Source organism: Astatotilapia calliptera, chromosome 23 (genome assembly GCF_900246225.1).
Source record: "Astatotilapia calliptera chromosome 23, fAstCal1.2, whole genome shotgun sequence".
Classification (NCBI taxonomy): Eukaryota; Metazoa; Chordata; class Actinopteri; order Cichliformes; family Cichlidae; genus Astatotilapia; species Astatotilapia calliptera.
Window position 1 is genome coordinate 10,981,717 of NC_039323.1, and position 26,985 is coordinate 11,008,701.

At 45.4% G+C, this 26,985-nt stretch overlaps 2 protein-coding genes across 4 annotated transcripts in view; both read left to right on the top strand.

The window, feature by feature from the left end:
* The window catches only part of notch2 (notch receptor 2), a 41,150-nt gene extending 24,597 nt beyond the window's left edge, over positions 1-16,553 (top strand). The window contains exons 4-35 of one of the 2 annotated variants that reach the window (XM_026160039.1): positions 133-340; positions 480-613; positions 978-1,100; positions 1,543-1,776; positions 2,252-2,407; positions 2,490-2,678; positions 2,919-3,032; positions 3,158-3,271; positions 3,357-3,590; positions 4,960-5,070; positions 5,191-5,383; positions 5,625-5,770; positions 5,997-6,110; positions 6,230-6,349; positions 6,465-6,617; positions 6,848-7,076; positions 7,216-7,417; positions 7,779-7,932; positions 8,117-8,301; positions 8,410-8,542; positions 8,775-9,026; positions 9,124-9,236; positions 10,180-10,700; positions 10,789-11,121; positions 11,227-11,369; positions 11,470-11,677; positions 11,878-11,962; positions 12,048-12,201; positions 12,276-12,589; positions 12,670-12,817; positions 13,037-13,134; positions 13,433-16,553. In XM_026160039.1, coding sequence (XP_026015824.1) covers positions 133-340; positions 480-613; positions 978-1,100; positions 1,543-1,776; positions 2,252-2,407; positions 2,490-2,678; positions 2,919-3,032; positions 3,158-3,271; positions 3,357-3,590; positions 4,960-5,070; positions 5,191-5,383; positions 5,625-5,770; positions 5,997-6,110; positions 6,230-6,349; positions 6,465-6,617; positions 6,848-7,076; positions 7,216-7,417; positions 7,779-7,932; positions 8,117-8,301; positions 8,410-8,542; positions 8,775-9,026; positions 9,124-9,236; positions 10,180-10,700; positions 10,789-11,121; positions 11,227-11,369; positions 11,470-11,677; positions 11,878-11,962; positions 12,048-12,201; positions 12,276-12,589; positions 12,670-12,817; positions 13,037-13,134; positions 13,433-14,884 — 7,067 coding nt within the window. In that variant the 3' untranslated portion in view covers positions 14,885-16,553. The remainder of the gene's footprint in view (positions 1-132; positions 341-479; positions 614-977; positions 1,101-1,542; positions 1,777-2,251; positions 2,408-2,489; positions 2,679-2,918; positions 3,033-3,157; positions 3,272-3,356; positions 3,591-4,959; positions 5,071-5,190; positions 5,384-5,624; positions 5,771-5,996; positions 6,111-6,229; positions 6,350-6,464; positions 6,618-6,847; positions 7,077-7,215; positions 7,418-7,778; positions 7,933-8,116; positions 8,302-8,409; positions 8,543-8,774; positions 9,027-9,123; positions 9,237-10,179; positions 10,701-10,788; positions 11,122-11,226; positions 11,370-11,469; positions 11,678-11,877; positions 11,963-12,047; positions 12,202-12,275; positions 12,590-12,669; positions 12,818-13,036; positions 13,135-13,432) is intronic. The other variant, XM_026160040.1, reaches the window with a different exon arrangement.
* A 70-nt stretch (positions 16,554-16,623) lies between these two features.
* On the top strand, positions 16,624-26,317 carry slc35a3a (solute carrier family 35 member A3a). Of its 2 annotated transcripts, none has more exons than XM_026160041.1 (8): positions 16,624-18,741; positions 18,838-19,054; positions 21,957-22,111; positions 22,198-22,320; positions 24,158-24,326; positions 24,838-24,956; positions 25,099-25,232; positions 25,323-26,317. In XM_026160041.1, exons 2-8 carry the CDS (start codon positions 18,865-18,867, stop codon positions 25,411-25,413), a joined length of 981 nt encoding a protein of 326 aa, XP_026015826.1. In that variant the 5' UTR covers positions 16,624-18,741; positions 18,838-18,864; the 3' UTR covers positions 25,414-26,317. The 2 variants fall into 2 exon arrangements, with proteins under 2 accessions (XP_026015826.1, XP_026015827.1); XM_026160042.1 differs by having other exon boundaries at positions 16,624-18,725.
* The last annotated feature ends 668 nt before the right edge of the window (positions 26,318-26,985 follow it).

The window sequence follows — 26,985 nt, forward strand, 5'->3', positions numbered from 1 at the left end:
AAATTCTGAACCTTAGTTACTAAACATAGAACGTGGAAAGTTTGCACGCTGCTTTTCTTCTGATTTTTAGGCTGCGTTTCTTGATCAGTGACCACTAAATCTCCGCTCTTTGTGCACTTTTGCGTCTTTCAGGAGCACGCTGTGAGTACAAGGACAGCTGTCTCTCTAGTCCATGTGCCAACGATGGAAAGTGCAGCGCTCTCTCCAGCGGCAAATACACGTGTTCCTGTCCTCCTGGTTACAAAGGTCCTAGCTGCCTCAATGACACAGATGAATGTGAAGACACGCCTTCCCTGTGCCAGAACGCAGGCCGGTGTGTCAACACCCACGGCTCCTACAAGTAAGAGCCTAGTTTTTGATACCAAATTCAAAAATGCTCACCGTCAACAGGAAACGCTGATCAAAATGATGTCGCTCTAATTTCTGCTTAAATTTGTGAAAATGATGTTAAGATGTTACCTGCTCTGCCTTTGATGCAGGTGTTTATGCACTCCTGGGTATACGGGTCGACATTGTGAAAGCTCGTACTACCCCTGCTCGCCTTCACCGTGCCTGAACGGAGGCACCTGTCAGCTTAACTTGGACATGACCTACTCATGCCACTGCCTTCCCGGTAGGATTTCAGTTTCCGAAATTTAAAAAAAGAAGAAGCATGAAATAAAATCATTAAAAAAAAATGTGCTACCACAGCTGTTATTTATGTATAAATGAAAGTAGGTTAGTGTTTCTGAATTGTTACACTATGGTGTTTTGGGTGCAAATAGTCTGATGTTGTTGGCTCTGTCATATCTGACACGCAGCACTGTCAGAGTGCTACAGTTAGCGGATACATACAACAAATACACACACGTGATGTTTATATAGCACCAGACGTTGTTAGAGGACGGCATACTAGAGCATTATGCTTCACTGTCTTCCCAAATCAACACTTCATTAAAACCACTAATAATCAAATGTATTTATTTCATGTACGTCAGGTTTCAATGGCACTAACTGTGAGAACAACATCGACGACTGCCCCAATCACCAGTGTGCCAATGGAGGAACCTGTATGGATGGGGTCAATACCTACAACTGTCAGTGTCCTCCAGAGTGGACTGGTAAGGCACTTTCATGTGCAGTTATTTATGTGTGACTAACATTTTCCACATGTGCCACTCTTATCTGTGGCTGAAGATGACCTGAAGTCTGGAACGTCACCTCTCCATCCATAGCAGATTGTTTGAACTGTTTAAAAACATTTCTTTGACATTTTGGCTATGTTTGATTGTTTTCTACACACTTCTGAGGACTGCTAACTCTCCTAACACCTTTGCGTGGCATCCACAGCACTTGTGTTTACAAAGTGAATATGCAGGCAGCAGCTTTCTAGGGCTTGTCTGAGTTTTGTAGCAACGATGGTGCTTTAATGATTCAAAATTACAACATTTGAGTCCCTCTATGAGGAAAAATTATGTATTTTGGTTCTCTGTCAGAAGCTCAGCATGTTGTAACGTGGCAGGCAAAGGATTAACCTGTTCGTTTTAAATCCCCCCCTCACAGGTCAGCACTGCACAGAGGACGTGGATGAGTGCCGGCTGCAGCCAAACACCTGTCAGAACGGAGGTACCTGCAGCAACCTGCCTGGCGGCTACGTCTGTGTATGCGTCAATGGTTGGAGTGGACCTGACTGCTCTGAAAACATTGATGACTGTGCAACAGCTGCATGCAGCCAAGGCTCCACATGCATAGACCGTGTTGCATCCTTCATCTGCGTGTGTCCTCACGGAAAGACAGGTGGGCGTTCATACGAAACCCTGTACAACGTTAACTCTAGTGTAAATAATGGTGCCATGAGTTCGTACTGAAACTATAGATGTCCTTGACCCTTTCTTTGGTACTTCAGAGAAATGCTGCTTTCTGTGGAACACGTCTAACCTTAACTGATGTTTTTCTAAGCACATGATGCCTCTGTTGTTGTTAAAGAATATTTCACACGGAAATGAAACTGAGCTGTTACTCTGTAAAACAGTCTAATTATACCATAGAATATGTTTTTGCATTTTCACCCTGCTGATTAGTCAGCACGGTTTTGGCGTTAGAGCAAGGTAAGCCTCCCCCAAGTAGCAAATTTGCATTGACTTTGTTTTTCTCTGAAACGAGTATATAACCATGTGCAGGAGACTCTCCAGGGACATTTTGTCTCACCATAGTTTGCATTAAAGTCTTTTATTTTTTTCACTCATTCGATTTGATGTAATGTTCCCCTCAGGTCTGCTCTGCCATCTTGATGATGCCTGCATCAGTAATCCCTGCAGAGAGGGCTCTCAGTGTGACACCAATCCCATTACTGGTATGTTCAACTGTAACTGTCCACCTGGATATATTGGGCCCACCTGCAACAACGACAGAGATGAGTGCAGCATAGGTGAGTCTTCTCAGCAAATAAGCTTTAATCTCTGTCAGCCTCTGTTCTCTGCTGTTATTTATATACCTCTGCTGTTTACCAGCAGGCACCAACCCCTGTGAGCACGGTGGGCAGTGTGTGAACACTGATGGTTCCTTCACCTGTAACTGTGTTCGAGGCTACGCGGGCCCACGCTGTGAACAAGACATAAACGAGTGCGCGTCAAACCCTTGCGAGAATGACGGCACTTGTCTGGATCGTATCGGAGAGTACACCTGCATTTGCATGCCTGGTAAATTTCTTGTAATTTTTTTAAAATAATGTTATATTTTAACACAGCAAAATGTGAAAATTGACACACGTGAAAATTCTGTTTTATAGTCAGAAACGGGTCATTTTGCATTTAACCACAAAACTTAAAGTAAATAACAGCAGTGTCATCCACTTAAAGTTTGCTCTGTGTCCTTGACCCATGACCTTCAGTGTTTTTGTTGTTGCGAAATTGTATAGTTGTTTCTGTGTACTTGTGCAGGATATGAGGGGAATCATTGTCAGCTCGAGGTGGATGAGTGTATGAGCTCGCCCTGCCTGAACAGAGGCAAATGTCTCGATCAGGTCAGCGGCTTTATCTGCGAGTGCCCAGCAGGTTGGTACACCTTCAGCTGTGTTAGTGCATTCCCCTGACTCATTTCTGCCGACTGAACCTGTTTTTAAAAACTAAATCTATAATGAATCTTATCAATATATTAATTTTGTTTGTTATGTTTCTAGGCTTCAGTGGGGACATGTGTCAAATAGACATAGACGAGTGTTCCAGCACGCCCTGTTTAAATGGAGCCAAATGCATCGACCGACCTAACGGATACGATTGTGAATGTGCTGAAGGTAAACGGAAATTGCAACATGTTTTTGACCCAGAAAGTAGTTGCTTAAAGTCAGTTGAGAGAGTAAGAAATTCCCCTCTACCCAGGCTTCACCGGTCTGCTGTGTGAGGAGAACATCAATGACTGCGAGCCAGATCCATGCCACTACGGTGTGTGTCAGGATGGTATTGCCACCTACACCTGTAAGTGCAATCCTGGATACACCGGCTCCATCTGTAATATCCAGCTCAACGAGTGCCACAGCAACCCTTGTCAGAACCAAGGACGATGCATTGACCTCGTTAACACCTACAGTTGTCGCTGTCTACCTGGAACCACAGGTCAGTACTGAGTGTGCTGCAAAGATTCTCCAGAATCTCATTTAATGGTGCAATGTGATAGAAATTGTGTCATGTGATATGTGGAACAAACACTGTGACGTTATTCATTGAGAAAAGCTTGAGAGAAAATGAAGTGTGATGAAAAGTCATTCTGAAACACGATAGTGTGGTCACCAAAGTACAAAGGAATGTAATCATTAGAACGGTTAAAATAGTTGTTAGTCTCTTAATGGCAGTTGTAGTTGCAGCAGTAGCCGTTCACACTGAACAGTTTAAGTTCTCATTCCTCATACAGCATTTTTAGAAGTATAAATGAGCTCTAACTGTGCTTCTGAGCATTTCTAAATAATCAATTTCACAAATGCTGTTTAAGTCCAACGTCGTGTAATTGAGTCTTCTGGTGACTTGTTTAAATTGAATGAAAAGATCCCGGTCCCTCACATCTAGAGCCTCTCGTGTAGTTTGAAGTCTACAGTACTCTTCAGTGTAGCAGTCACAAGTCTCGGTCAGGCGGTTAAACCAACGTTGCTTTCTGGATTAGTAAGATCTTCATTGTGTTTTTACCACCCCAAGGCTTGGTACTGAAGTCTTGCATTCAGGCTTCATTCTGTCACTTCCCCTCTTCTCAAAGTGTTTATGTTATTTTGTTGTCCTTCGCTCTGTTCACATTTAATCATCATTGCTCTAATGCTAATCACTGATGTCACACTTTAAAGCACTCCTGTGGTCTAGTTTTATTTTTATATATATATATATATATATGTGGTCATATTTTCTCACATATTGCTAAATTCCTTTTTTTCTTTGGTCTCTTACCCCCTCTGGTGGTAACTGACATTCTGTCTATCTGCATTTGAATGGAAGGAACAAGGTTTTTGGTACTGACCAGTACAGTATCTGTGAAGAGCAAAATGATTGCATTGTCCAAGTTAGTTTTAAAATTTGTCTGTCCTCTACGTGCAAGCAGTCGGTGACTGTGGTGAAGAAGAGCTTCACGGAAGAGACAGTGTGAGGGGCATATAGAGACCACAAGTAAAAGGACGATAAACAAACTTACCTGATAGCAGTTTAGCTTTTTAAAATCCATATATACTTGTGATCAAAGGCTGCCCCACAGAACATGAAGTCTTCTGGGTGTGCCGGACGTCCCAAAACTGGTCTCAGGCTAAGTCACAACAGCCAGCTGGTTCAAAGATCGTAGATTTTATAACAGCTGCTCATCGACTTTTCCTCTAATGCAACTCCTTACTCGCATTAATCATCAGATTATTTTATTGTGCCACTTTTATATATTCTAGTGAAAGGATAAACTCTTAAACCCGACTGTTGTTACACGACATGAATTTGTCTTTGTGTACTTTCTGCTCAGGTGTGAACTGTGAGATCAATGAGGACGATTGTGCCAGCAACCCCTGCGTTCATGGAAAGTGCCAGGATGGCATCAACAAGTACAAATGTGTTTGCACCCCGGGATATTCAGGTACGTTTTTGCCTCATGAACATGTATAAAAGGCCTCAAAGCTGAGGCAGAATAAAGTGGCCTGAAATCATCACGTGCCCTTTTGATGCTACTAATTACCTTTAACTTGTTCTCTAACAGGATTAAACTGTGAAGACAACATTAATGAGTGCATGTCAAATCCATGTTTGAGCGGGGGAACCTGCCAAGACAAAATCAACGGGTTCCACTGCCTTTGCCCACCCGGCACCCACGGCCCTCTGTGCCTCTCTGGTAAAGACCATTGTGCTCATCAGCCTTGTCAGCACGGTCACTGTGTCGAACAGCAACACGGGTAAGTTATGTCTATACTGGTGTTTTGTGTTTTACATTATTGGGATAAGATACAGTCATTTTTATTATCGTGGGAATTTCATCCAATTAATTTTCTCACTACTGATAATTTGCACTTACTTCAGATAGATATGCAGGCATTGTTTTTTCCAGCTTGTCAGCATTTTTAAATGTAACATCTCTTCACATATATATATGCAGGAGCTAATGCTGTTACTGTGACATCTTTACTTTGTGTGAAGGTACCGCTGTGAGTGTCAGGCTGGCTGGGAAGGACAGCACTGTGAGCTGGAGAAGAATGAGTGTCAGTCAAACCCATGTCTGAATGGTGGCTCCTGTGTGGATCGACACAACGGCTACACCTGTCAGTGCAAACTTGGCTTTGGAGGTAAACGCCACCGCGATCTTTCGTTTTATATAAGAAGTATTTTAAAAATCTCCTCCAGTCTTTTCTGAATTGATGCACAGTGCAGAGGTTCATTTTCGTGCCTGTGTCAAATGCCTGTGCTCAGAGAAATTTCCAGTTTCAGCAGACTCTGTTTCTGTTGAGAAACTTTGCCGATATCAGCGAAACATCAAGTCTGACACGTTATTGTTGACTCCTCTTTGATCAGGTATTAACTGTGAGAAGAACATTGATGAATGTGCATCTGGCCCGTGTCTGAACCAAGGCGTCTGTTTAGATCTAGACAACGGCTACACCTGTCAATGTAGTCTGCCGTTCACAGGTCAGTGATGGCACATTTACTCGCTTGTAATGTCACAATTTTAAGCTGCTGTCTAGATATCACTTTGGAGAATATTTCCATATGCATGTTTTGATTATTACAAATCTCTGTGAAAATAGGTAAACACTGTGAGGTGGAACAAGTTCCCTGTGCCTCCCATCCATGTAAAAGGGGAGGTGTGTGCCATCCAACTCCAGATTACACCTCTTTCACCTGTCGATGTCCTAGCGGTTGGGAAGGTATGTGTTCGTCGGCATGCATTTGTGTGTGTGCTTGATGATGGCTGTCAGCCGTAATATTAGAACTACATTCCAATTGTTTTTGCTTTTTGTGTTTTTGTCCACACTTGCGTAGGTGCGCTTTGCAATGATGATGTAAACGAGTGCAAGAACAACCCTTGCAGAAACAGCGGTTGGTGCATAAACAGCCTGGGGAGCTACATGTGTAACTGTCTGTCTGGCTACAGTGGACACAACTGCCAGATAAACATTGACGACTGCTCACCGAGTGAGTTTAATTTGGTCACTTTATTGTCTTTGGATCCAATATCATCGTAACTTCCACCAGTCTTTTATTTAATTTAATGACGTTTAAAATAAATAACCATCAGCGGTTATTTAATAATAGCTCATAAAAGCCAAAGGTGCTCATACAGTTTGAGCCGTGCTCAGATGTGTGCTTGTTTATTCAGTAACTGGTTTAGTGAGCCTGTTCCTCCTCTCGTCTGTGTTCTGCAGACCCGTGTCTGAATGGAGGCTCTTGTAGGGACGAAGTCGGGAGTTTCGTCTGTGACTGTCGCCCAGGTTTTGAGGGAAAGCGCTGTGACGTTGAGATTAACGAGTGTGCCAGCCATCCCTGCAGAAACGGCGCCTCCTGCGAGGATTACGTCAACAGCTTTGTATGCAAGTGCCGACCCGGCTTTAACGGCATACTGTGTGAAAACAACATCCCCGAGTGTACTGAAAGGTAAGCGCCCTGTCGACACGAGAGATGCTGTCTCCCAATATGTGCGACCTGAGTACGAATACATACATATTTCTGCATCAGTAGATTTTAAAGACTTTCCCCGCCTAAAGCCCTGTTTTCTTTTTCTTCCTCCGTCCAGCTCGTGCCTCAATAACGGGTCTTGCATTGATGACATCGGTAAATTTACCTGCCGTTGTCATCCGGGTTTTTACGGTGAATTCTGCGAGTATGAGAAGAACGAGTGCGACTCTCAGCCCTGCAAGAACGGAGGCACTTGCACTGACGGTCTGGGTACCTACCGCTGCACCTGTCCCATGGCATACAGTGGACAGAACTGCCAGGTAAGTGTGCAGTGTGGGTCTGCATAATTCTGTAATTCCTTTGTAGGTACAAGGAGAGTTGACACATTTTAAAAGGCTAATGGGGTGTTGTCATTACCCCGCTGGGGTGCAGCGTTGACACCAAGTTTGTGAATGTGATAACTTGAGAACGAAGCTACTTATGAGCTTCAAATTGATACCATTGGTGCATCTACTTGGAGGCTGCTTCATTGCTTTCTGTAGAGCCACGACAGGCGGCCTCGTGCACTCAGATCTCTCATATTTGCTGTCTTGTTTTAAACAGTCGATGTCATCGAAGGGGCTGTGAGTTGTGCTGGTTTGTTTTTATGAAATGTTTTCAAAACCTTCTTTTTGTATGCAGAACTATGTGAACCTGTGCAGCCAGGTGCGCTGCCATAATGGTGGCTCCTGCTCACAGACAGCAACTTCCTGGACCTGCCACTGTCAGCCTGGATGGTATGGACGTTACTGTGATGTGCCCAACCAGTCGTGCCAGGATTTTGCCGCCAGGAAAGGTGAGGAAGTATTTTTTTGGCAGAGATATCAAGAGTGATAATGACCTACTGTTTATATTATTGCAAGGAAAATTTAAAATACTAAATGTAGCCCGAGGATTTTGTTACCTTCCTGCTTACAGTTTAATCACTGTAGTAGGCTGCCTCTGTACACGGTAAACTCATCATATGTGTTTGGCTGCAGGTCTGCAGTTGGAGAATGTATGCAAGAATGCTGGCCGGTGTGAGAATGTGGGAAATGCCCACAAGTGCCACTGCCAGCCAGGATACACAGGCAGCTACTGTGAAGACATGGTCGACGAGTGTCAGTCAAACCCTTGTCGCAACGGTGCTACATGCAAGGACTATCAGGGAACGTATGAATGCATAGTAAGTGCACTCTCAGCTTGATATGTGTGCATGTGTTGGCAGGTTTTATGTTTAGGTTCTATATGCAAACAACTGAGCTAACCTCTGTGTTTTGTTTCATTGTCCCAGTGTAAACCAGGCTACCAGGGGGTGAACTGCGAGTATGATGTGGACGAATGCCACTCAAAGCCCTGTCTAAACGGAGGAACATGCATCAACCTCATCAATCACTTTAAGTGCGCTTGCCCACCTGGAACACACGGTACGTGCACATAATAGGAGATTAGTTTAACAGCTGAGGAAGCTTTAAACTTAAAGTATGGACAGAAAGTGATGCTAATGTTTGAGGATAACCTTTCCTGCTTCTTTAGTTGTTCTTGACGTGGGAAAGGAAATGTTGATTGGATGTTGTACTTTTCAAAAAAAGTTTCTTTTGTTGGATCTAAAAATAAAACTGAGTGCAAATTAAATGCTGTCTGTTCTGTATGTCGTAGGACTCCAGTGTGAATTTAACGTGGATGACTGTGCCCCCAAGCCTGGCTCTCTGGAGCCTCTCTGTAAGAATGGAGGACAATGTGAAGACGGTGTGGGCGGTTACAAGTGCAACTGCCCGGCGGGGTTCACTGGTGACCACTGCGAGGGGGATCTGAACGAATGCAAGACTCGACCCTGCCACAGTCACGGCAGCCTTGACTGCATCCAGTTGGTCGATAACTACCAGTGCCGCTGTCGCCTTGGTTACACGGGTATTTTCACATTAACCTCTGAAAACAACACAACAGCACCACAAGTAATTTTTGCTGTTTTTTTTAAAAAGGGGACGAAATGTGTTTGTTTCCTCAGGTCGTCATTGTGAATCCATGGTGGATCTCTGTCTGTCCAGTCCGTGCCGCAACGGAGGCGTCTGCTCTATGAACATGAGCTCGGTGCACGGCTACAGCTGTTCTTGTCCTCGTGTAAGTTCTCTTTAAAGCTGGCTGTTTTCTAATGTAAGCGATCTCCTCTTTATCCCTCATACGGCCTTTGCAGCTCTTGTTATTTGCCCGTTGTGCTCATCAGCTTTTAATAACTACTGGTTTCATTCTTATTCCTTAAACACTCCTCCATGAGTTTGTCCTGTAAGTGCTGGTGATAACAGCAAATGGAAAATGGCAGGCAGCCATAAGGCTAGAGAAAGACGAGCCTTCTTTGTTTTTAATAAAGAAATCCAGATATTTCTTTGATTATGCAGAAAGCAGCAGGGAACAGTAAAAGGCAAAGGGGGTTACCTCCATTCAGCTTCTGAAACTGATCCAGTGTAGAAAATGAATAATGGGATGAATTACTCATGATAGTGGTGAGATGCTGTGTTTGTAAAGATGACTCAACTTCATGTTTCACTCTACATGCTCTTCATTTCACACACCAGCAGGAACATAATACAGCCTGTTTTTCCAGAAATGTAACCACAGGCTACAGATCAGTTATTCTACACATATATAAGTATTGCTGTACTTGGATGAGCAGGGTGAGGGATGACACTGTCACATTTCATAAGCTAGTTTGTCTAAAAAAAGAAAAAAAAGCCTATAAAAACATATAAATGTTAATGATTGTCTTTGATTATGCTGCCGTGTAGCTACGGCCACGGCAACTGTCACATCTGTGGCGTGTAGCATAACAGCAGGTTGGCTGTTTGTCGTTCTTCTGCCTGAACGTCAGTGCGTGCTTTTTCTCTGCACTAACCTCTTGCTCCCTGTCTGTTCTCATGCTTGCTTCAGAGGGCCACACCATGGCTCAGGTACAGTAGAGTAGCAACAGTCTTGTAGGAGAAACTAAATGCTTGTTGTAAAAGTTTGCCTGATAAAGTAATATCTACTGCCTTACTATCACACCTAAACAGCATGTTGTGTTTTATAGGGCTATACCGGGTTGGACTGTGGGGAAATGCAGGACTGTGCAAAACAAGGATGCCAGAATGGCGGGCAGTGTGTGAAGATAGCGTCCGGCCATCTGTATTGTCAGTGCAGGTCGGGCTTCAGCGGGCCACACTGCGAGGTGAGATGTCCGTTGCCCTGCCAAAATGGAGGAACCTGCGTGAAAGACCAGGCATACCCGTTCCAGTTGAGCTGCCACTGCCCGCTCTACTTTTCCGGACGATACTGCGAGAACAGACAGATTACGCCGACGCCCCGGAGTTGTCCGTACGAAGACTGTGAAAGGCAAGCAGGAGACAACGTTTGTGACGATCTGTGTAACAACCATGAATGTCGGTGGGACGGAGGGGACTGCTCGCTTCAGAGGGAGCCGTGGACAAACTGCAAGGCCTCTGTTCCCTGCTGGGATCTCTTTAAGAACGGGCGCTGCGATAAGGAGTGTGACAACCCCGGCTGCCTCTTTGACAGCTTTGAGTGCCAAATAACCTCAAACTCCTCCTGCAAGTATGTGACTCTCCCCTTGACTCTTCTGTAAACATGTGTTTAAAATCAAATCCTTACCTCTTGTTCTTGATTGTGATTTCTATGTAAGGTACGACCGGTACTGCGCGGACCACTATGGTAATAAAATCTGCGACCCGAGCTGCAATACGGAGGCTTGCAGTTGGGACGGCCTGGACTGTTCTGACATTCCTGCCAATTTTGCGGGCGGCACACTGGTTCTCGTGGTCCGCCTGCAGCCTAAGGAGCTGCTGGGAGACCTGAGGGGCTTCTTGCGCTACCTAGGAGCTCTGCTGCACACCAACGTTCAGGTGAAGCTGAACGAAAACAACGAACCAATGGTTCTGCCGTACTTCGGAGCACCAAAGGGACTGGGACAACATGCCCAGAGAAGCAAGCGGGAGCTGCACAAGGAGGTTATTGGGTAAGGATACGACAGACGCGTAATTTCTTGTCTGTGCATTTCTTTGCCAAATGAATCACAAATTTCTTGCTTACCGGCGACTGAATTTCACTTTTAATTGCACAGCTCCGAGGTGCACCTGGAAATAGATAACCGCAAATGTTCCCAGAGCCCCTCTCACTGTTTTTCAAGCACAGAAGAAGTCGCTTCCTTCATTGCAGCAGCCCACATCAAGGCTGACCTCCCTTACCCTCTAGTGTCTGTTGACAGTAAGTAAATCTGTCATTCAGAAATGAATGGAATATAAGTGCTTTATATCCATTTTCAAACTAAAACCTCTGTATTTACACTTGTCTTTGTACCATTCAGGCATTTCTTCCCCACCTCCACCTCCACCTCCACCACTGATGTTTCTGATTGGAGTGGCAGTGGTTGTTATTCTGCTCATCCTGGTGCTCGGGATGCTAGCAGCCAAAAGGAAACACAAACACGGCGTCCTGTGGCTGCCTGACGGCTTCATGGCTGCTACAAATGACAAGAGGAGAGAGCCTGTTGGACAGGATGATTTTGATATGAAGTGAGTTCACGTACAAATGAACACCGTGTGCGTAAAACAAGGTGGAGAGGTTGAGTGTGCTCAGGTGAAATATATGCTGTAATGCAAGAAGGTTGTTGTTGAAATGACCGCAATGAGCTTTCAGGGGACCATAGAGTATGACACAGATACAAGCAGGATGAGAGTCATTGTCTTCAAAGCTGCTTTTGTTTCTATATCAGGAATTTTAAGACTGATGGAAGCATGATTGATGGAAGTCAGAGTCAGAGATGGCTGGAAGACGAGGCTCCATCCAAGAAACCGAGAGTAAGTGAACAATAAAGACGTTTGGCGCATACGGAAAGGCTTTGGTCATTGTGAGTTTCACTCTGAGATCTGTTGCTTTTTATAGACTGAAGACAAGCCCTTGCTGCCCATCGCTCTGGACGGAGGTGTAGATCGAAGAGAGTGGACCCTGCAGCATCGCAAAGCTGCTGACATCAGCCTCACTCCTCCTCAGGCCGACCTGGACACTGATTGTCTGGACGTTAATGTGAAGGGACCCGGTAGGGGGACAAAAACCTTTAGATTTGATAATTTTTCAAAAATCTGTCTCGCTAATGAATCTTCACTCTTTCAGACGGCTTCACGCCGCTGATGCTGGCATCGCTGCGCAGTGCCGCCCCGGACTGCAGCCTGCATGGAGAAGAGGAGGAAGAGAGCGGAGATGAACCGGGACCGAGCGTCATCTCGGACCTGATCTCTCAGGGCGCGTCTTTGATTGCTCAGACCGATCGTACCGGAGAAACCGCTCTTCACCTGGCTGCCCGCTACGCCAGGGCCGACGCCGCTAAGAGGCTGCTGGACGCCGGAGCAGATCCAAATGCCCACGACAACATGGGGAGGACACCGCTGCACGCTGCTGTGGCGGCTGACGCTCAGGGAGTCTTTCAGGTGAGACGCCTCTGCGATCTGGTGCAGATCAGTGTGACGGCCAGTCGCGTTTTGTTCACTGTGTCTTTGCACCCTTTCAGATTCTAATCCGTAACCGTGCAACGGAGCTGGACGCCAGAATGAATGATGGCACAACTCCACTGATCCTGGCGGCCAGGCTGGCTGTGGAGGGCATGGTGGAAGAGCTGATCCACTGCCACGCTGACATCAACGCTGTGGACGACCACGGTCAGAAAACTAATCCTCTTTTTTGTCTGAAGCTTTTCGTATTTAATGTGTGAATAAATTCATTAAAGGATGTGAGTTCTAATGTAGTATGTTAGCAGGACAAGCATATCCCAACACAGGGACTTGCTGCGTTTACATTATTAGCTGTAATTTTAGCAGTAATAATAGTTTTCTAGCTAATGCGGCTCTGGTTCTTCTCTCATCTTCCCATCATTTTAGGTAAATCTGCTCTGCACTGGGCAGCTGCAGTCAATAATGTGGAGGCCACACTTGTGCTTTTAAAGAACGGAGCCAATCGTGACATGCAAGACAATAAGGTGAGATGTTTTGTTTTCATGTGCTGATTATAAATCACAACAAACACAAGGACAGTTATGAAATAGAGCTGTAAAGAAAAAATATCAGACTTTATTTGCAGAAACATATTTTCTCCCTAATATCTGTCAAAGATTTCAAAAGCTGCTCTGTGTTTGTTGTGTCGGCTGTGGGACACACCCTGTATGGGTTAAACTGACCGTGTAAACAAACTGTGGATCTGGTCCTGCTTTTCCTGTTTGTTCGTATTAAAATAGGAGCTCCTTACGCTGTGCTTACCGCTCCCTTTGCTTCTTTCAGGAGGAGACCCCGTTGTTTCTTGCAGCCCGGGAAGGCAGCTTCGAGGCGGCACAGGTTCTCCTCGACCACTACTCCAACCGCGACATCACTGATCATCTGGATCGGCTTCCCCGCGATACGGCTCAAGAACGCATGCACCACGACATCGTCCGTCTCCTGGATCAGTACAATCTGGTTCACAGTCCCCACAATGGGCCTAATCACATGGGTGGAGGAGGAAACTCATCTGTTATGTGTGGAGCAAATGGAGCAGGCTACATTGGCATGCGCCCTGGACCACAGGGGAAGAAGAGCAGGAGGGGCGGGGGCACAAAAGTAGGAGGTGTTGGTGGAGGGCCCAAAGAAATGAAAGACATGAAGGCTAAGAGAAGGAAGAAGCCTGCAGGAGGAGATGGGGCAGCTGTAAGTGCTGGGGTGGGAGCAGGAAATGGAGGAGGCACGGCAGCAGGAAGCACCAATGGCGTGAAGGCAGCAGGAGGCCTTCCAGAGAGCTCCGTCACCATGTCGCCCGTCGACTCCTTGGAGTCTCCTCACTCCTACGCAGGCGACGTTTCCACTGCCGTCTCCACCACGGCAAACTCCCCGCCCCTGCTGAGCAGCCCCACCTCCAGACAGATGCTGCCCCCTGTCAGCCACATGTTGGGACAGCAGCAGACCTGGGTGAGCATGAACAAACACGGATACAGCCCCATGTTCAGCCTGGTTCCTCATCAGATTCCGGGATCCCACCCCGGCATGGCCCAGCACCACGGCCAGGGTTGCAGCGTCGGGCTGACCCCCATGAACGTCACCGTGACCAGGGAGCAGCTGCCACCCATCGTCACCTTCCAGATGATGACTCCCGGAGCAGGCCAGACCATGCTGAAGCAGCCTCAGCAGGGGCAGGTGCAAGTCACGCAGTCCCAGGGTCAGAACCAGACTCAGAGTCACTCCCAGCAGGCTCCGGGGCACCTCCACTGCACCCCGGGGATGATATACCAGATCTCTGATCAGATGGCCATGGCTCACGGGCTCCCTCACACCCTGCAGCACCCACACACTGTCGGCCACGGAGGCCACGCAGGGATCGAGGGCCAGTCTCGGGCTCTGCCCTCATACCCGACCATGCAGAGCCCGGTGGATAAATACCCAACGCCTCCATCGCAGCACAGCTACACCACAGCGGGCTCGGAGGGCACCACGCCCAGCCACTCTGCCCACCCGCCCAGCGAGCACCCGTATCTCACCCCCTCGCCGGAATCCCCCGACCCCTGGTCCTCCTCTTCCCCGCACTCCAACTCGGACTGGTCCGACGTCACCACCAGCCCCACCCCTCTGGGGAACTCCCACCACACACTGCCGTCATCACACCACACACACATTCCAGAGCAGGTGCAGCTGCAGCCGCAGTCGCAGCAGATGCCGCAAGCGTCTCAGCAGCCTCAGCTCGGAAACATGCAGGTGTTTGCGTAGGCGGAAGAGGAAGAAAGCAGAAACCGACTGACTTTGGGGCTTCTGTGTACTCATAGTAACACAATCAGTACGTTCTCACGTCTGTCTTTAATCCCTTATTCTTCTATAATAATCAATCACCTCTTATGTTATCTTCTCTTTGTACTTCAGAAGACTGTGTATAGTTTCTTAAACATTTTTGAGTAAAAGTCTTTTGGAGTTTTTCTCTGATCGAGTTCTTCTAAGTCCAGTGAGGCAGCCTTTGCTCTCTGCTGGCTGGATCAAGACTTTTCATGTTTTGGCACCAAACACATAAACTGATCATCGAGGAGCTTCTGACCAGCTGGTGCGGGATTAAAAAAAGACCGGCGAGAAAAGACTGGGCACTTCCTGCATTGAGATCGTCCGTCTCTGTTCAGTGTAATAAACCTGCCAGTACTAACACCTCATTGAAACCATTCACTTTAATACGATGGGTCATATTCAGTGGATATTTTTACTCTCAAAGGAAAACCACGTTTGTTGCATTCGTGCTTTCGCTGGGTTAAAGGGGAGCGGCACTGAGAGGCTGCTGTACGATCAGAAAAAACAACAAGTGCATGTAGCAAACGCACGGCGAGGCCTGCTGGGCAGTGCTGCATGGGTCTGCGCTTGTCATGTGAAAGTTTTCAAAGTATTTCAGAGGTTTGATGAAAGTAACATCTGCTAAACATCAAATATCTGCCTGCACACTTCAAAAGGTCAGAAAATGGAGCTCCACCTGCACGCTATCGCTGCAGTCCTCGGGTGGTGTAATGAGAGTGTGCGGTTGTCTCTCTGCAGGTGGTACAGCTGTATTTGAGTAATTAATACTGAAAAGCGTACATTAGTTTGTCACCAGATTCAGTATGTTGTATATGAAAATGTACAGACACTCCGAGCATCTTCTGCTCGTTATATCTGAGCTTAGCATGTCTTTTGTTTTGTTTTTATATGAATACGGTGCACACTTCCTGTATAATTCTGAATCTCGCCGAGGCAAATCGCCACGTCTTTAAAGTGCCTCTGTTATAAATAGCGTCTCTTCCAAAGTTATATAACCATAGCTACAATCATTGCGTCTCCGCACCTCTAACGGTCGTAAATCGTGCGTAGAAGGAGAAAGTCACTTGTCTTCTTTCTTAAGGTCGATGTTGAGCTTTTATGTGGCTGCTGTGTTTAAAACAAAAAAGGACAATCGTTCAGCGTTCAGAAAAATCTCACATACCAAATTTTGTTTTATTCAGCCAAAAATATGAAACCTGTGTCCAAACTTGTCATTTGTTGTTCTTGTTTGAAAAGTCAGACACACAAAAGCTGCACCTTTCTGCAGAGTTGTATTTGTAGACCCAGCCTGAAAACTCCCCAAATCCACGTTTGTACGAATGTAGGGGCGCTCAGGCATCAGATAACTTTTTTTTGTATGAATCACAGCAGCTCCAGTGCATATGCAAGGTTATGAGGTCATGTCTATATTCTGTATATAAAATGTTTTTTTTAAGTTTACTGTACTCTTCTCTGTTAACCAAATAGCCCGTAATATACCTGCAATATGAAGTAGTTGTTACCGTGTTTGTGTGTTGTAGAACTAAAACTGATCAAATCTGTTGGATTAAAAAAACAAAACAAATGATCGAACGAATGCTTTACTGAAATAAAGCCAAGATCTCCACACACGAGTGCACGTGCTGTCTTGTCCTGGAGCATCTTCGTGTCTCGGCAGGTTTTTACAGGTGTGTCATTTGCAGGTGGATTTTTTTTTTAGGGCCTCCATGTTAGACCTGGTAGATGTAGCATCGTGTTTTTCGCTCTGCCTGGTAAATCTGCCATTTCTGAAGGTTAAACTTGAGTCAGAGGCTTTATTGTTTTGTCCTAATTGATTCAGGCTTCATCTGCATGAATCCTCTTGGTAAGCGGTAAATGGATGCTATTCATATAACACATTTCTGCTCCTACTGAGCACTTAAAGCCACGTGTATACAGTGCTTTTCTTTATGCACACATGGATGCTCTTTAATCCCTCCTCAGACGCACAGTGCAGACGTTGTACTGCCAATAAAGCACAAAGGTTTGAACAGTGCCTGGGATTTGGATAGAGTATTTTCATATAATTCACATGTATTTATGTACTGTTGCATCACTACATAAATACACCAAAGAAGCCAAACTGAGTCATTTCTGTCCTTTAAATCTGCATTTGAAACTACAGCAGTGTCTCTGGGTACTGCTCTGCAGGTCAAAGGCAGGGAAGTGGACATGCAATGCCTACAGATAATTAAGTTATAATACTTTTGCTTTTTACAGTTACACAGATCGATTGAAAACACGATTGCATGTAAATGAGGCATTTGTGAAATGCTCATAAACAGGGCCCCAAACATCAGATAATAAACACAAAATACAGCATTTTGAATTTTATATAACCAGGAAGAACAAAAAGACTTTATGCACAAATCCATGCAACAAGTACAAGATATGAAAATAAAACACAGAAACAATCAAAATGTGTAAGCTGCACTGTCAATAAAGGATGAATACCTTAAACAAAAGAAATATTAACACGGCCTGAAGTTACTGCATCCAAGTCATCTATAATCACCTTACATTCCTGAAGTTTTAGTTGACTGCAGATTATTCGAGGAAGGCGCTGCAAACCTGAATTCAGTGCGAACCTTTGGGACAGATGAGTGAATCCTGGGACTTTGTAACTTCCAACATTTCTCTGCTGAATGCAAACCAAGAATAGGCTTTTAAATAAGAAGATCTCAGTGGTGGTGACATAATCACTGGTGTAAAGACAGATTTAGAGAGCCTGCAGAGGTCTGTGGACGTCTGTAGGTCACAGTAAAACTTGTAAGATATTAAGTGTGTATTTCTTTTCCTCTGTGTTATACGTCTGTCTCTCCGTGTGGCATTTGCATGTCTGTGTGGGTTCTCTGGCTTCCTCAGACCAACTGCATGTCAGTCCAGACGTGCAGTCGGGAGGTTATGTGAAATGCACTCGCTTTCTGCATGTTCCTTTATGGCTTACAGACACACACACTAACTCATACCCTACCACACTTAAACACACAGACACGCACCAAATCTCGTCCAGGAGATACATTACTGTCAGGAGTCTTTTTGCTTCCTACTAATGTAAGAATCCTTCCAAGGAGACAGATTAAATTCTATTACATGCCTCAGTGTGTTTCTATGTATATACTGTAGTTTATTTCATTGGTAGCCTGTCCAGGATGTACCTGGCCTCTCACCCTATGGCAGCTGGGATAGGCTCCAGCCCACCTCCGCGACCCTGAAATGCACTATAAATGGTCAGGCATTGAGAAAAATGTTCCATCTCATTAACTTCAGAAGTTTAAAACCTTTACTGAAAATGCAAATCGTTTAAATGCATAATAATAATAATAATAATAATAGAGTCAGATATTTTCTGTTTGGAGTTTTCTCCCGTTTATCCTGCCGAGGTGCTGTTCCGTGTCAGCCCAGCAGGAGGCAGAGTCTCACACGAACCCGAAAACGACGAGAACACGAAGAAGAGTTGCTAACGCGGAAGTCGTCCGGGATCTTATCTTCACCTGGCTGGAGTTTTGTTCCCCGTGCAATTTACTCTTTCCTCTGGTGGACGTTTTAAGCGGGATGGCGGGTCGTGATGCATTGGTCGGTGCGAGCGTGCTGAAAAGTTAACGGGCGGTTGATATCCGGTGCGGGTCAATGGACGCCAGGACCTGAGCTGCTGTTTTGACAGCTGTGGTGATCCGCCAGCACCGTGTCCATCTGTCCGTGTGAGGAGCCGCAGAGAGCGGACAGCGCAAGACCGAACTGAGCGTCTGCAAAGTTACTGGTGAGCGGACCGAAAGGTGAGACCAACCGTCGGCATTTCCCACCGCCTCGGAGTAAAACACCTGCTCCTGTTCTTGCACCCCCCGGCTCTGTTCTCCTCTGCTCATCTTCAGTCTCCAGCTGCTCGCCGAAACGTGGCCATGGCTTCTCCCCGGCTCAAGTACCTCTCACTGGGTGTGCTGGTGTTCCAGACCACCTCCCTGGTGCTCACCATGCGTTACTCCCGTACCCTGCAGGCCGAGGGCCCGCGGTACCTGGCCTCATCAGCGGTGGTGGTGGCCGAGGTCATGAAGATCCTCACCTGCGTCCTGCTGGTCTTCAAGGAGCACAGTGAGTCCGTGTACACAGCTCCCGGCACCGGTCCTGTCATGTGTGATAAACTTTAGGCCACAGTGAAGTGTTATAAATGCTCAAACAAGTCCAGCTGGATGTGAGCAGGAACCATCACGGTGCCGTCTGAGGTCTGGCTTCTTTGATCTGTAAAGCACAAATCATGCTGGGCTTGTTGTTTAATCCCAGAACATGAAAGATGATTTCAATGTTAAATATGCTTGTGGCTGAGCAGCTCCTGCAGCAGGAAGGCAGTTCAAACTGATCCAGTGATCCAGGACCAGCACTGTGAATGCTTGTGACTAAAGTGATTTTTATCTTATTTCAGCTTCAGTTCTGTGTTTGTTAATAACTTCACCTGTTCAGAGTTTACTGATGTTTTCTTCATCAGAGGTCATTTTTTCCCGATTACCTGAGAGGTTCTGTTTCTGAGGTAATCAGGATGAATTCTGAGAACTTTCACTAAAACTACAGAAAACAGGGATTCGCACGTCCATGTGAGCTTCCTGATTGGATATCATTAGTCCAAAAAAACAAAACAAAAAACAACCCTCTAGCTGGGCTGTCGTGTCTTGTTATTTTATCTTCCACCCGTGGGTCTTCGTTTCCCTGTGCCTTGCTTCGCTCCGGTGCCGTATTTGCTTTGTGTCTGGGTTTTCTGTCGTGACTGCCTCACACGTGCTGTTGATCTTTGTCTCTTTGCAGAGTTTCAAACATCTCGTGTGCACAGATGGTCACGTGATACTCGTTTACAGGCCTCTTATTTCAGACAGAGTCTTTTTAACACGACTGAGACTGAGAGTCCTGCTTTAAATTGGAAATGTGTCAGTGTGCGTGCAGCCTGAGGATTTGCAGTCAGGTTTGGTGGACTGTTCCTGACGTGCTGAAACTACAGTTGGTGGGTTTTCTGGATCAGTGAGGCTCAGAATTCGTTTTTGGCTAATAGCAGTCTTTTTTTCTAAAAACTGAAAAGTACTTCATTCACTGATCAGCAAATACAGATGTTTTTAGACACAGTCTGTTTTCAGAGGCTCAGAAGTAGGGCTGCCACAAACGATTATTTTGATAGTCGACTAGTCACCGATTATTTTTGTGATTAGTCAACTAATCAGATCATGCATCCATTGTACGTAAAAAAAAACCAGACAGTTTATTGCACCAGCATGCATCTGCTCGTATATAACTATCACTAGCTTATAGCTTGAAGTGTTTAAGGTATGTGCTAACTAAAAATAAAGACAAGATGGTAATTAAATTTTAATGAAATATGCAGATTGTTTCCCTGGAGTTCAATAAACTCAGCCAATTTACTCAGGAACAAATAAAATACTGAAAAAAGCCAAATAATAACATTAAGTTATCTAAGTGACTTGTATATCATGTTTAACCTGAGTAGCGAAAGACAGCGGTGGGTTTGAAAATGATTTGCCCAGAGTCCGGTGTTCTCACCAGCTCTAGTTAGCCTTGCCCCCAGCTCGCTATCGAGCTGGTGGGTAACAGACGTCTCCGAAAACGTCGGAGCGCTTTTGAAAATATGTGGCGTCTTGATAACCTGAACAGATATTTGAAGTTTACACAGCTACATTCTCGCCTGAAAACACGTTAAACGTTAAAAGAATAATAAGAGTAGTATTAAAACTAACTAGCTACCGCCATTGTTGGAAACTGAGCTGGGCCGCGCTATGAATTCTGGGACACGGCTTCTTCTTCTTCTTCTTCGAGGTTTAACGGCAGCTGGCATCCTTGTACATGTAGTGCTGCCATCTTCTGTTTCAGTCCGTTATTACACTCTTAAATCCTACTATTTATTCCTGCGTCTTTTGGGATCTTACAAAGCTTCAAATGACTCGTCGACTATTAAATTAGTCGTCGACGATTTTGATAGTCGACGTAATCGTGACTAGTCGACTAATCCTGGCAGCCCTACTCAGAAGTAATTGGACGACTGCCTGAAACCGTTTCATTGCCAGGTGAGGCGTGTTCCCTCAAAGTATATCATTGTTGTTTTTGTGATATTTTTTTTTTTCAGTGACCAGTAAAAGTCTGAGCCACTTAACCGGTTCTGTTATTGAATTATTATCATTAACATTAATTATTAACATGTGCTCAGGAAACAGACGTTCATTAACTTGAACTTGAATGACGGGAAGAGAAAAATATGGAGGAGGAGAAAAACGACTCAGGATCTGAACAAATAGCACATTGTCTGTCAACCGCAGTGGAAGCAGCATTATGACCTGGGCGCGTACGTCCGGGTCTTAGTCACCGGAACCAGCCCACTCACACTTATTGATGATGTGACTGCTGATAGAAGCAGCAGGATGAATTCAGATTCAGCCAAATGCTGCAAAACAAAACTGTCTTAAGAGCCTGAGTATGCTGCAAAAGCAGCCCGAGAGGTTCTCACAGCAAAGAAATGTGATGGTCTTAACCGCCAGGGCAGTCAGCTGATGCCACTTCAAGCTTTTCAGCTATTAAACACTAAACTGGAGGCAGAAGAAAGTAAAGATAGCTGCCGTGCCGGGCTCACGGAACATCTCAAGGAAGGAGACGCAGGATTTGGTGATGACTGTGACTTTAAAGCTAAAAGTCGGCACTGCAATTATGTCTTGGTTGTTTTATTTAAAATCCAAGTTCCTGATTCTGGCTGTAAAGCTGGATTTCTGAGCCTGGACTAACAGGAGCTCGTCAGGCGGTGTGTTTCTTGCGACGGGCCACAGCTTGGGCCAGAGAGACCACTTCTCTTTTTACTTTCTTAATATTAAAAACTGTGACGGGGAATCCTCAAGAGGCACTGAAGCGCTCAGTCATCTTTGCGTACTTTGATTTCACTCTAAAGCTCCAAGCTTGGTTAGAATTTGTAATCTATATGTGTGGTTTGTGTCTTCTTTCCATGCTGCAGGTTACAGCATGCGCGCTCTCAACAGCGTCCTCCGTCAGGAAATCATTCACAAACCCGTAGAAACACTGAAGCTGGCGATCCCCTCAGGGATCTACACACTGCAGAACAACCTGCTGTATGTCGCCCTCTCCAACCTGGACGCAGCCACCTACCAGGTAAGCAGCACGGCAGGTTAATCTGCGGGCCTCATGACCGCCGTGACGACCGGAGGATTGATCGCTTGTTCCTTTGTCTCCATCAGGTGACGTACCAGCTGAAGATCCTGACCACGGCCCTGTTCTCGGTGTCCATGCTGGGCCGCAGGCTGGGCGTGTACCAGTGGCTCTCGCTGCTGATTCTCATGGCTGGCGTGGCCCTCGTGCAGGTGCCGTGCATCTCGAATCACTGTTTCACCATTTCTTGAGACAATCAGCTTTTATTTGCTGTCTTAAAAAAGCTAAATGTGTAGAGATAGTCAGACATAAAACACAGGAATGAAAATGCACCTCTAAGGCTGAAGGAGGCGAGCTCAGAGATGTTTTGAGGCTGACAAAAAGACATTCAGGAAGTAAAATGGATTTGTGTATTCAAATCACAGTAAGCTACTTTACTTATGTTCACTCAGCTCAGAGAGAGACTGGAAAAAAGCAGTGTGTGCACGCAGCTGACACTTTAGTCCCCTTTGTCTGCTGAGCATTTACTCACTGAGTGTGCTGTTTTTTTGTTTTTTGTTTTATTTGTTCTGATATTTAAAGGCCAAATAAATAATGAGGCTTGTACTAGAAGACTGAGTAAATGTTGGCTGCTGATGAATGATGTGTCAGAGGAGGAATGACTGTTTTCATATCACCTCCTCCTCCTTGGCTAAACAAAGAAAATGGCAATCAGTTGGCTTTACACTTATTCTGAGAAATATTTAGCCGTGAACGGATCTGTTTGTCCAAGGTACGTGCAGGAGTGACCGTGGCTTATCAGCGGCACTCCACGAAGGCTCGCACTCACATCAGATATGATGCTAAAGAGCAACTGTTCTGTTTCCATCTCAGACCCTACAAACACACAGAAAACAGAGTCTGCAGAGAAACCCCGCTTCTGTTTCGCTGCTCGTTTCCAAGCTGGTGCTGTTACTTTTCACCCAGCGAGGTTTGTTGCGGAGCTGATGGTGCTGATGTTGGAGGAATATACCAAACAATAGCTTCACTTTGTCCTGAATCTTTATTTATCCAAAGATGAAAGTGTGAGATTTCTTCCTTTGCACATTCAAAGCTCAGCATCATCTTTTTTGTGCATTAATGCCTGTGTTTTCCTGCTTACTGCAGCACATCACACAAGAAGTCTCGCTCTGCAGCTTTTTCACAACGCAGCAAAGCTGTGACGATGCCGTGTCTGAATATTAGGTACCCGGCATGAGGGATTCAGTGAGACTTCACTGTGAATGATAATCATTACACAAAGTTCCAGTTTACTAAGTACATACGAGTTTCTCTGGAAGGCGCACGTTGTATCCGCTGGATGTTTCATTGGATGTAAAATACACAGCCCAGGTTTGTTTGTTTTCTCTGGACATCATCACGTCGAACCCTGTGACACACTGGATTGTGTAGCACTTATTATTTTTGCAGCATGTACTTTTATTCAGCAGGAGATGTGCAAGAGAAGAGAAGTCTGCTCCACGCAGTTATCATAGACTGTATCTAAATGATGGAGGAGGCCATAGCGGTGTTACGCATTGGCTCCTGTTTGGAAGCTTGGGTGACTGAATGTGGATGAGAGGTGTAAGTCATGAGCCAGGACCCACCTGCTAGTCAAAGTAACTGTGACCTTTAAACGGGTGAACCTGGATAAAGTGTACTTCAGTATTGAACCAATAAAGAAGCTTGTTTCTGCTTCCAAGACGGACGTTTCTCTCTGCAGTCACGTTTAGAGCCAGAGAGCTGGGGGTGAGATTTGGTCTGGTTCTGTCAAATTGGCCTCTGAGCATCTCTGACGCTGGCCTGTCAGTCTTTTAAAAACTAAAACCTAAAAGCTGCTGTGCTACAGGAACTCGAAACACACAAAGCACACTTTGGACTGTTTCGCCACATTTTGAGGTGGATAATCATTCCTTGAAATGTTTGTTGGGTTACGATTTAACTTCCTAATCGTACATGTGGGGAGAAGAAAGCTCGAAAGAGTTTTTTTTCACCTGTTAAAATTTAAAGCTCTCCGGTTTGTGCTTGCAGTGGCCCTCTGACTCTGCCTCCGAGAAGGAGGCCCCGTCTGCTGGCTCCCAGTTCGTCGGCCTCGCCGCAGTGCTGGTGGCGTGCTTCTCCAGCGGCTTCGCTGGTGTCTACTTTGAGAAGATCTTGAAAGAGAGCAAACAGAGCGTGTGGGTCCGCAACATCCAGCTGGGTTGGTATCTATCACCAGGCAAATCAGTTGTGAACTGATATATACAGCCTGTATATGTTCTTGAAACGCAGTCCAGCGCAGTAAAAAGTATGAAAAATAAAGTGGAGGCCAGAAGAACAATGATCTGAGATGCTGTTGCTTAAAAGTGATAAATGGACCAGGAAGCTCCCATGTGTGCAGCGGTTCCTCGGGTCTTTGCTCGGGGAGCCAGCTGGGCTTTTTACCCTCCGATATGTTTCTGTTAGATGAATGTTCCTGTCTAGTTTATTTTTATCCTGGAACGTGTGAGTATGTGCTGAGTCTCCTGCGATTCCCACTGAGCTTACAGCATCTTCACCTGTGTTAAACCTCAGAGCCTCAGCAGCAGGAACAAGAAAGACGATCAAAAACGAGAATTTAATCATTAATTTAGGCCTGATTTTAGTGGAAATATTCTTGATATATTACTTAAATAATAGAAAACAGCAGTGTTGGGAATGTCGCTCTGAAGTGCTCCGTCCCTGCGTTTCAGGGATGTTCGGCCTGGTGTTCGGGCTCCTCGGGATGATGGCCTATGATGGGGAGCGAGTGAGGGAGTCTGGAATGTTTCAGGGATACAACACGGTCACCTGGACTGTTGTAGCACTGCAGGTAACTTTCACTCGCTGTGCTGTCGCGTATATTGTCGAACTTCTGGGCTAACAGACTGTTTAAAGCTGGGGCTCGGACTCCCCGTTGGCCCTACAGGTCATGCCTCTGTCCATCTGTGTCTCCGTGTTTGTTTTCTCTTCAGGCCCTGGGTGGTCTGGTCATAGCAGCGGTCATCAAGTACGCAGACAACATCCTCAAGGGCTTCGCTACGTCACTCTCCATCATCCTGTCAACGCTGATATCGTACTTCTTGCTGCAGGACTTTGACCCAACCAGGTAAAGAAAGCAGTCGCTATTTTTTTCTCTGTTTTTTCCTTTTCGCTTTTCTTTCTTTCAGCTCAATGAGTGTTCTGCTCTTGCCTGCAGTGTTTTCTTCCTCGGGGCCGTTTTAGTCATCGCGGCCACTTTCCTGTACGGCTACGAAGGCAAGCCTTCCCCCAATCCCAGCAGGGCGTAGGACACACGGCTGAAACTACAGCAGCTGCGGGAGGTCGTGAAGACACGAAGGGAAAGGAGGACTGGACTGCCTTTATGTTTTCACATATAGTGTGAAAACATAACGGAGGATGTAAGCAGGTTTGGATCAGAGGAAGGTTTGTTTTGTTTTTTTTTAATTTTATAACAACGCTGTGACAAGTCTCACACCAAAAGTGCCTCAGCTGAGAAGGAGAAGCAAGGAGAGACGAAACCAGGAGGGCGTTTTACTTTTCTTCTGTGATTACAACAGCGCACATAATCCAGCTGCCACGCCCGGTGAAGGGAAACTGGACCGACTGATTGTCTTCACCAGGAACTAGTTTGACTGCCTGTTAGTGTAACGGCCACATCAGTCACCCAGTGTAACAAAGGAGCAAAGAACCAGAGGGTGGGCCTTTCTAACTATTCTTCCAAGCCACATTTGCCACGTAGCCCAGTGGCTGCCGCCTTCACCTCGGGGTGTTTAACGCTCTAACAGGTACTCCTGTCCTGTTTAAGCTCAGAGTCAGAATGAGCTTCAGCTCTGAAACTACAACACCAAGCGGAGACGTTACACTGAATATTGGAAATCATGTTAATGTTTGGTGTAAGTATTAGCACTGTTGACATTTAAATCTATAAATTAATTGGCGGTTTAACTTATTCATTAGGCTTAGCTTAGTTTTCAGAACCACTGTTGACGGTTAGCGTGTCCTCTGCCTGTGTAACAGTGTCATTTGGTGATTTTTTTGTGGCGGAATAATCAGAATGTGGTCCAATGAAACTGAAGCTGGTTACATCATTTACAGAGAAAGTAACGTTTGATTTGATGATTTATTTTATTTTATTTTTTCTGAAACTACTTTTTTTTTTGGGATAAAGCGGGTATAATTAAGAACTTTATTATTTTAATTACCAATATGTGAATCTTTTATAAAAAAAAACATGCTTCCTTTGACTTATGTGCATGTGTCATTGTGTGTCTCCTCTTTGATCATTCTTACTTTACCACAACACACGGCATTTACATTTTCTACCCCAACACATAGACTGTATATAAAAGATGGATACCTGCTTTCAAATCTGATGTCATTGGCTGCATGGATGTCCAAATTATTTGGTTCCTGTGACATCGCTGAGGGTTAAAAAACAAAGTATTTTATCCTCATTTTTTTTCCACAATTTTTTAATTTTTTGGAGCAATTCACATAAATGCATTTTCGCATCACATTTTCACAACTCACTCGGTGAGTCAATCTATTTCCTAACAATAAAAGATGCCCAAAAGTGCGCCAAACTGCAGTCGAAAGTACCTCTGAGGTGATCCATTTGTTAATAACAACCACGAGGTTCGTCATGAATCTGCTGCGTAGTTTGGATGACGCGCTATTAGGGCTGCCACGATTAGTCGACTAGTTACGATTACATCGACTCTCAAAATTGTCGATGACTAATTTAATAGTCAACGCAATATTTGAAGCTTTTGTAAGATCCTGAAAGACGCAGGAATAAGTAGTAGGATTTAAGAGTGACTGAAACAGAAGATGGCACCAATGCATCTACAAGGATGCCA

Bases quoted from the DNA above. Each gene is read 5' to 3' on its own strand.
- slc35a3a (XM_026160041.1), top strand. From the start codon at position 18,865: ATGGCTTCTCCCCGGCTCAAGTACCTCTCACTGGGTGTGCTGGTGTTC. The intron at 19,055-21,956 runs GTGAGTCCGTGT...TCCATGCTGCAG, and splicing joins GCTGGTCTTCAAGGAGCACA to GTTACAGCATGCGCGCTCTC. The intron at 24,957-25,098 runs GTAACTTTCACT...TTTTCTCTTCAG, and splicing joins GGACTGTTGTAGCACTGCAG to GCCCTGGGTGGTCTGGTCAT.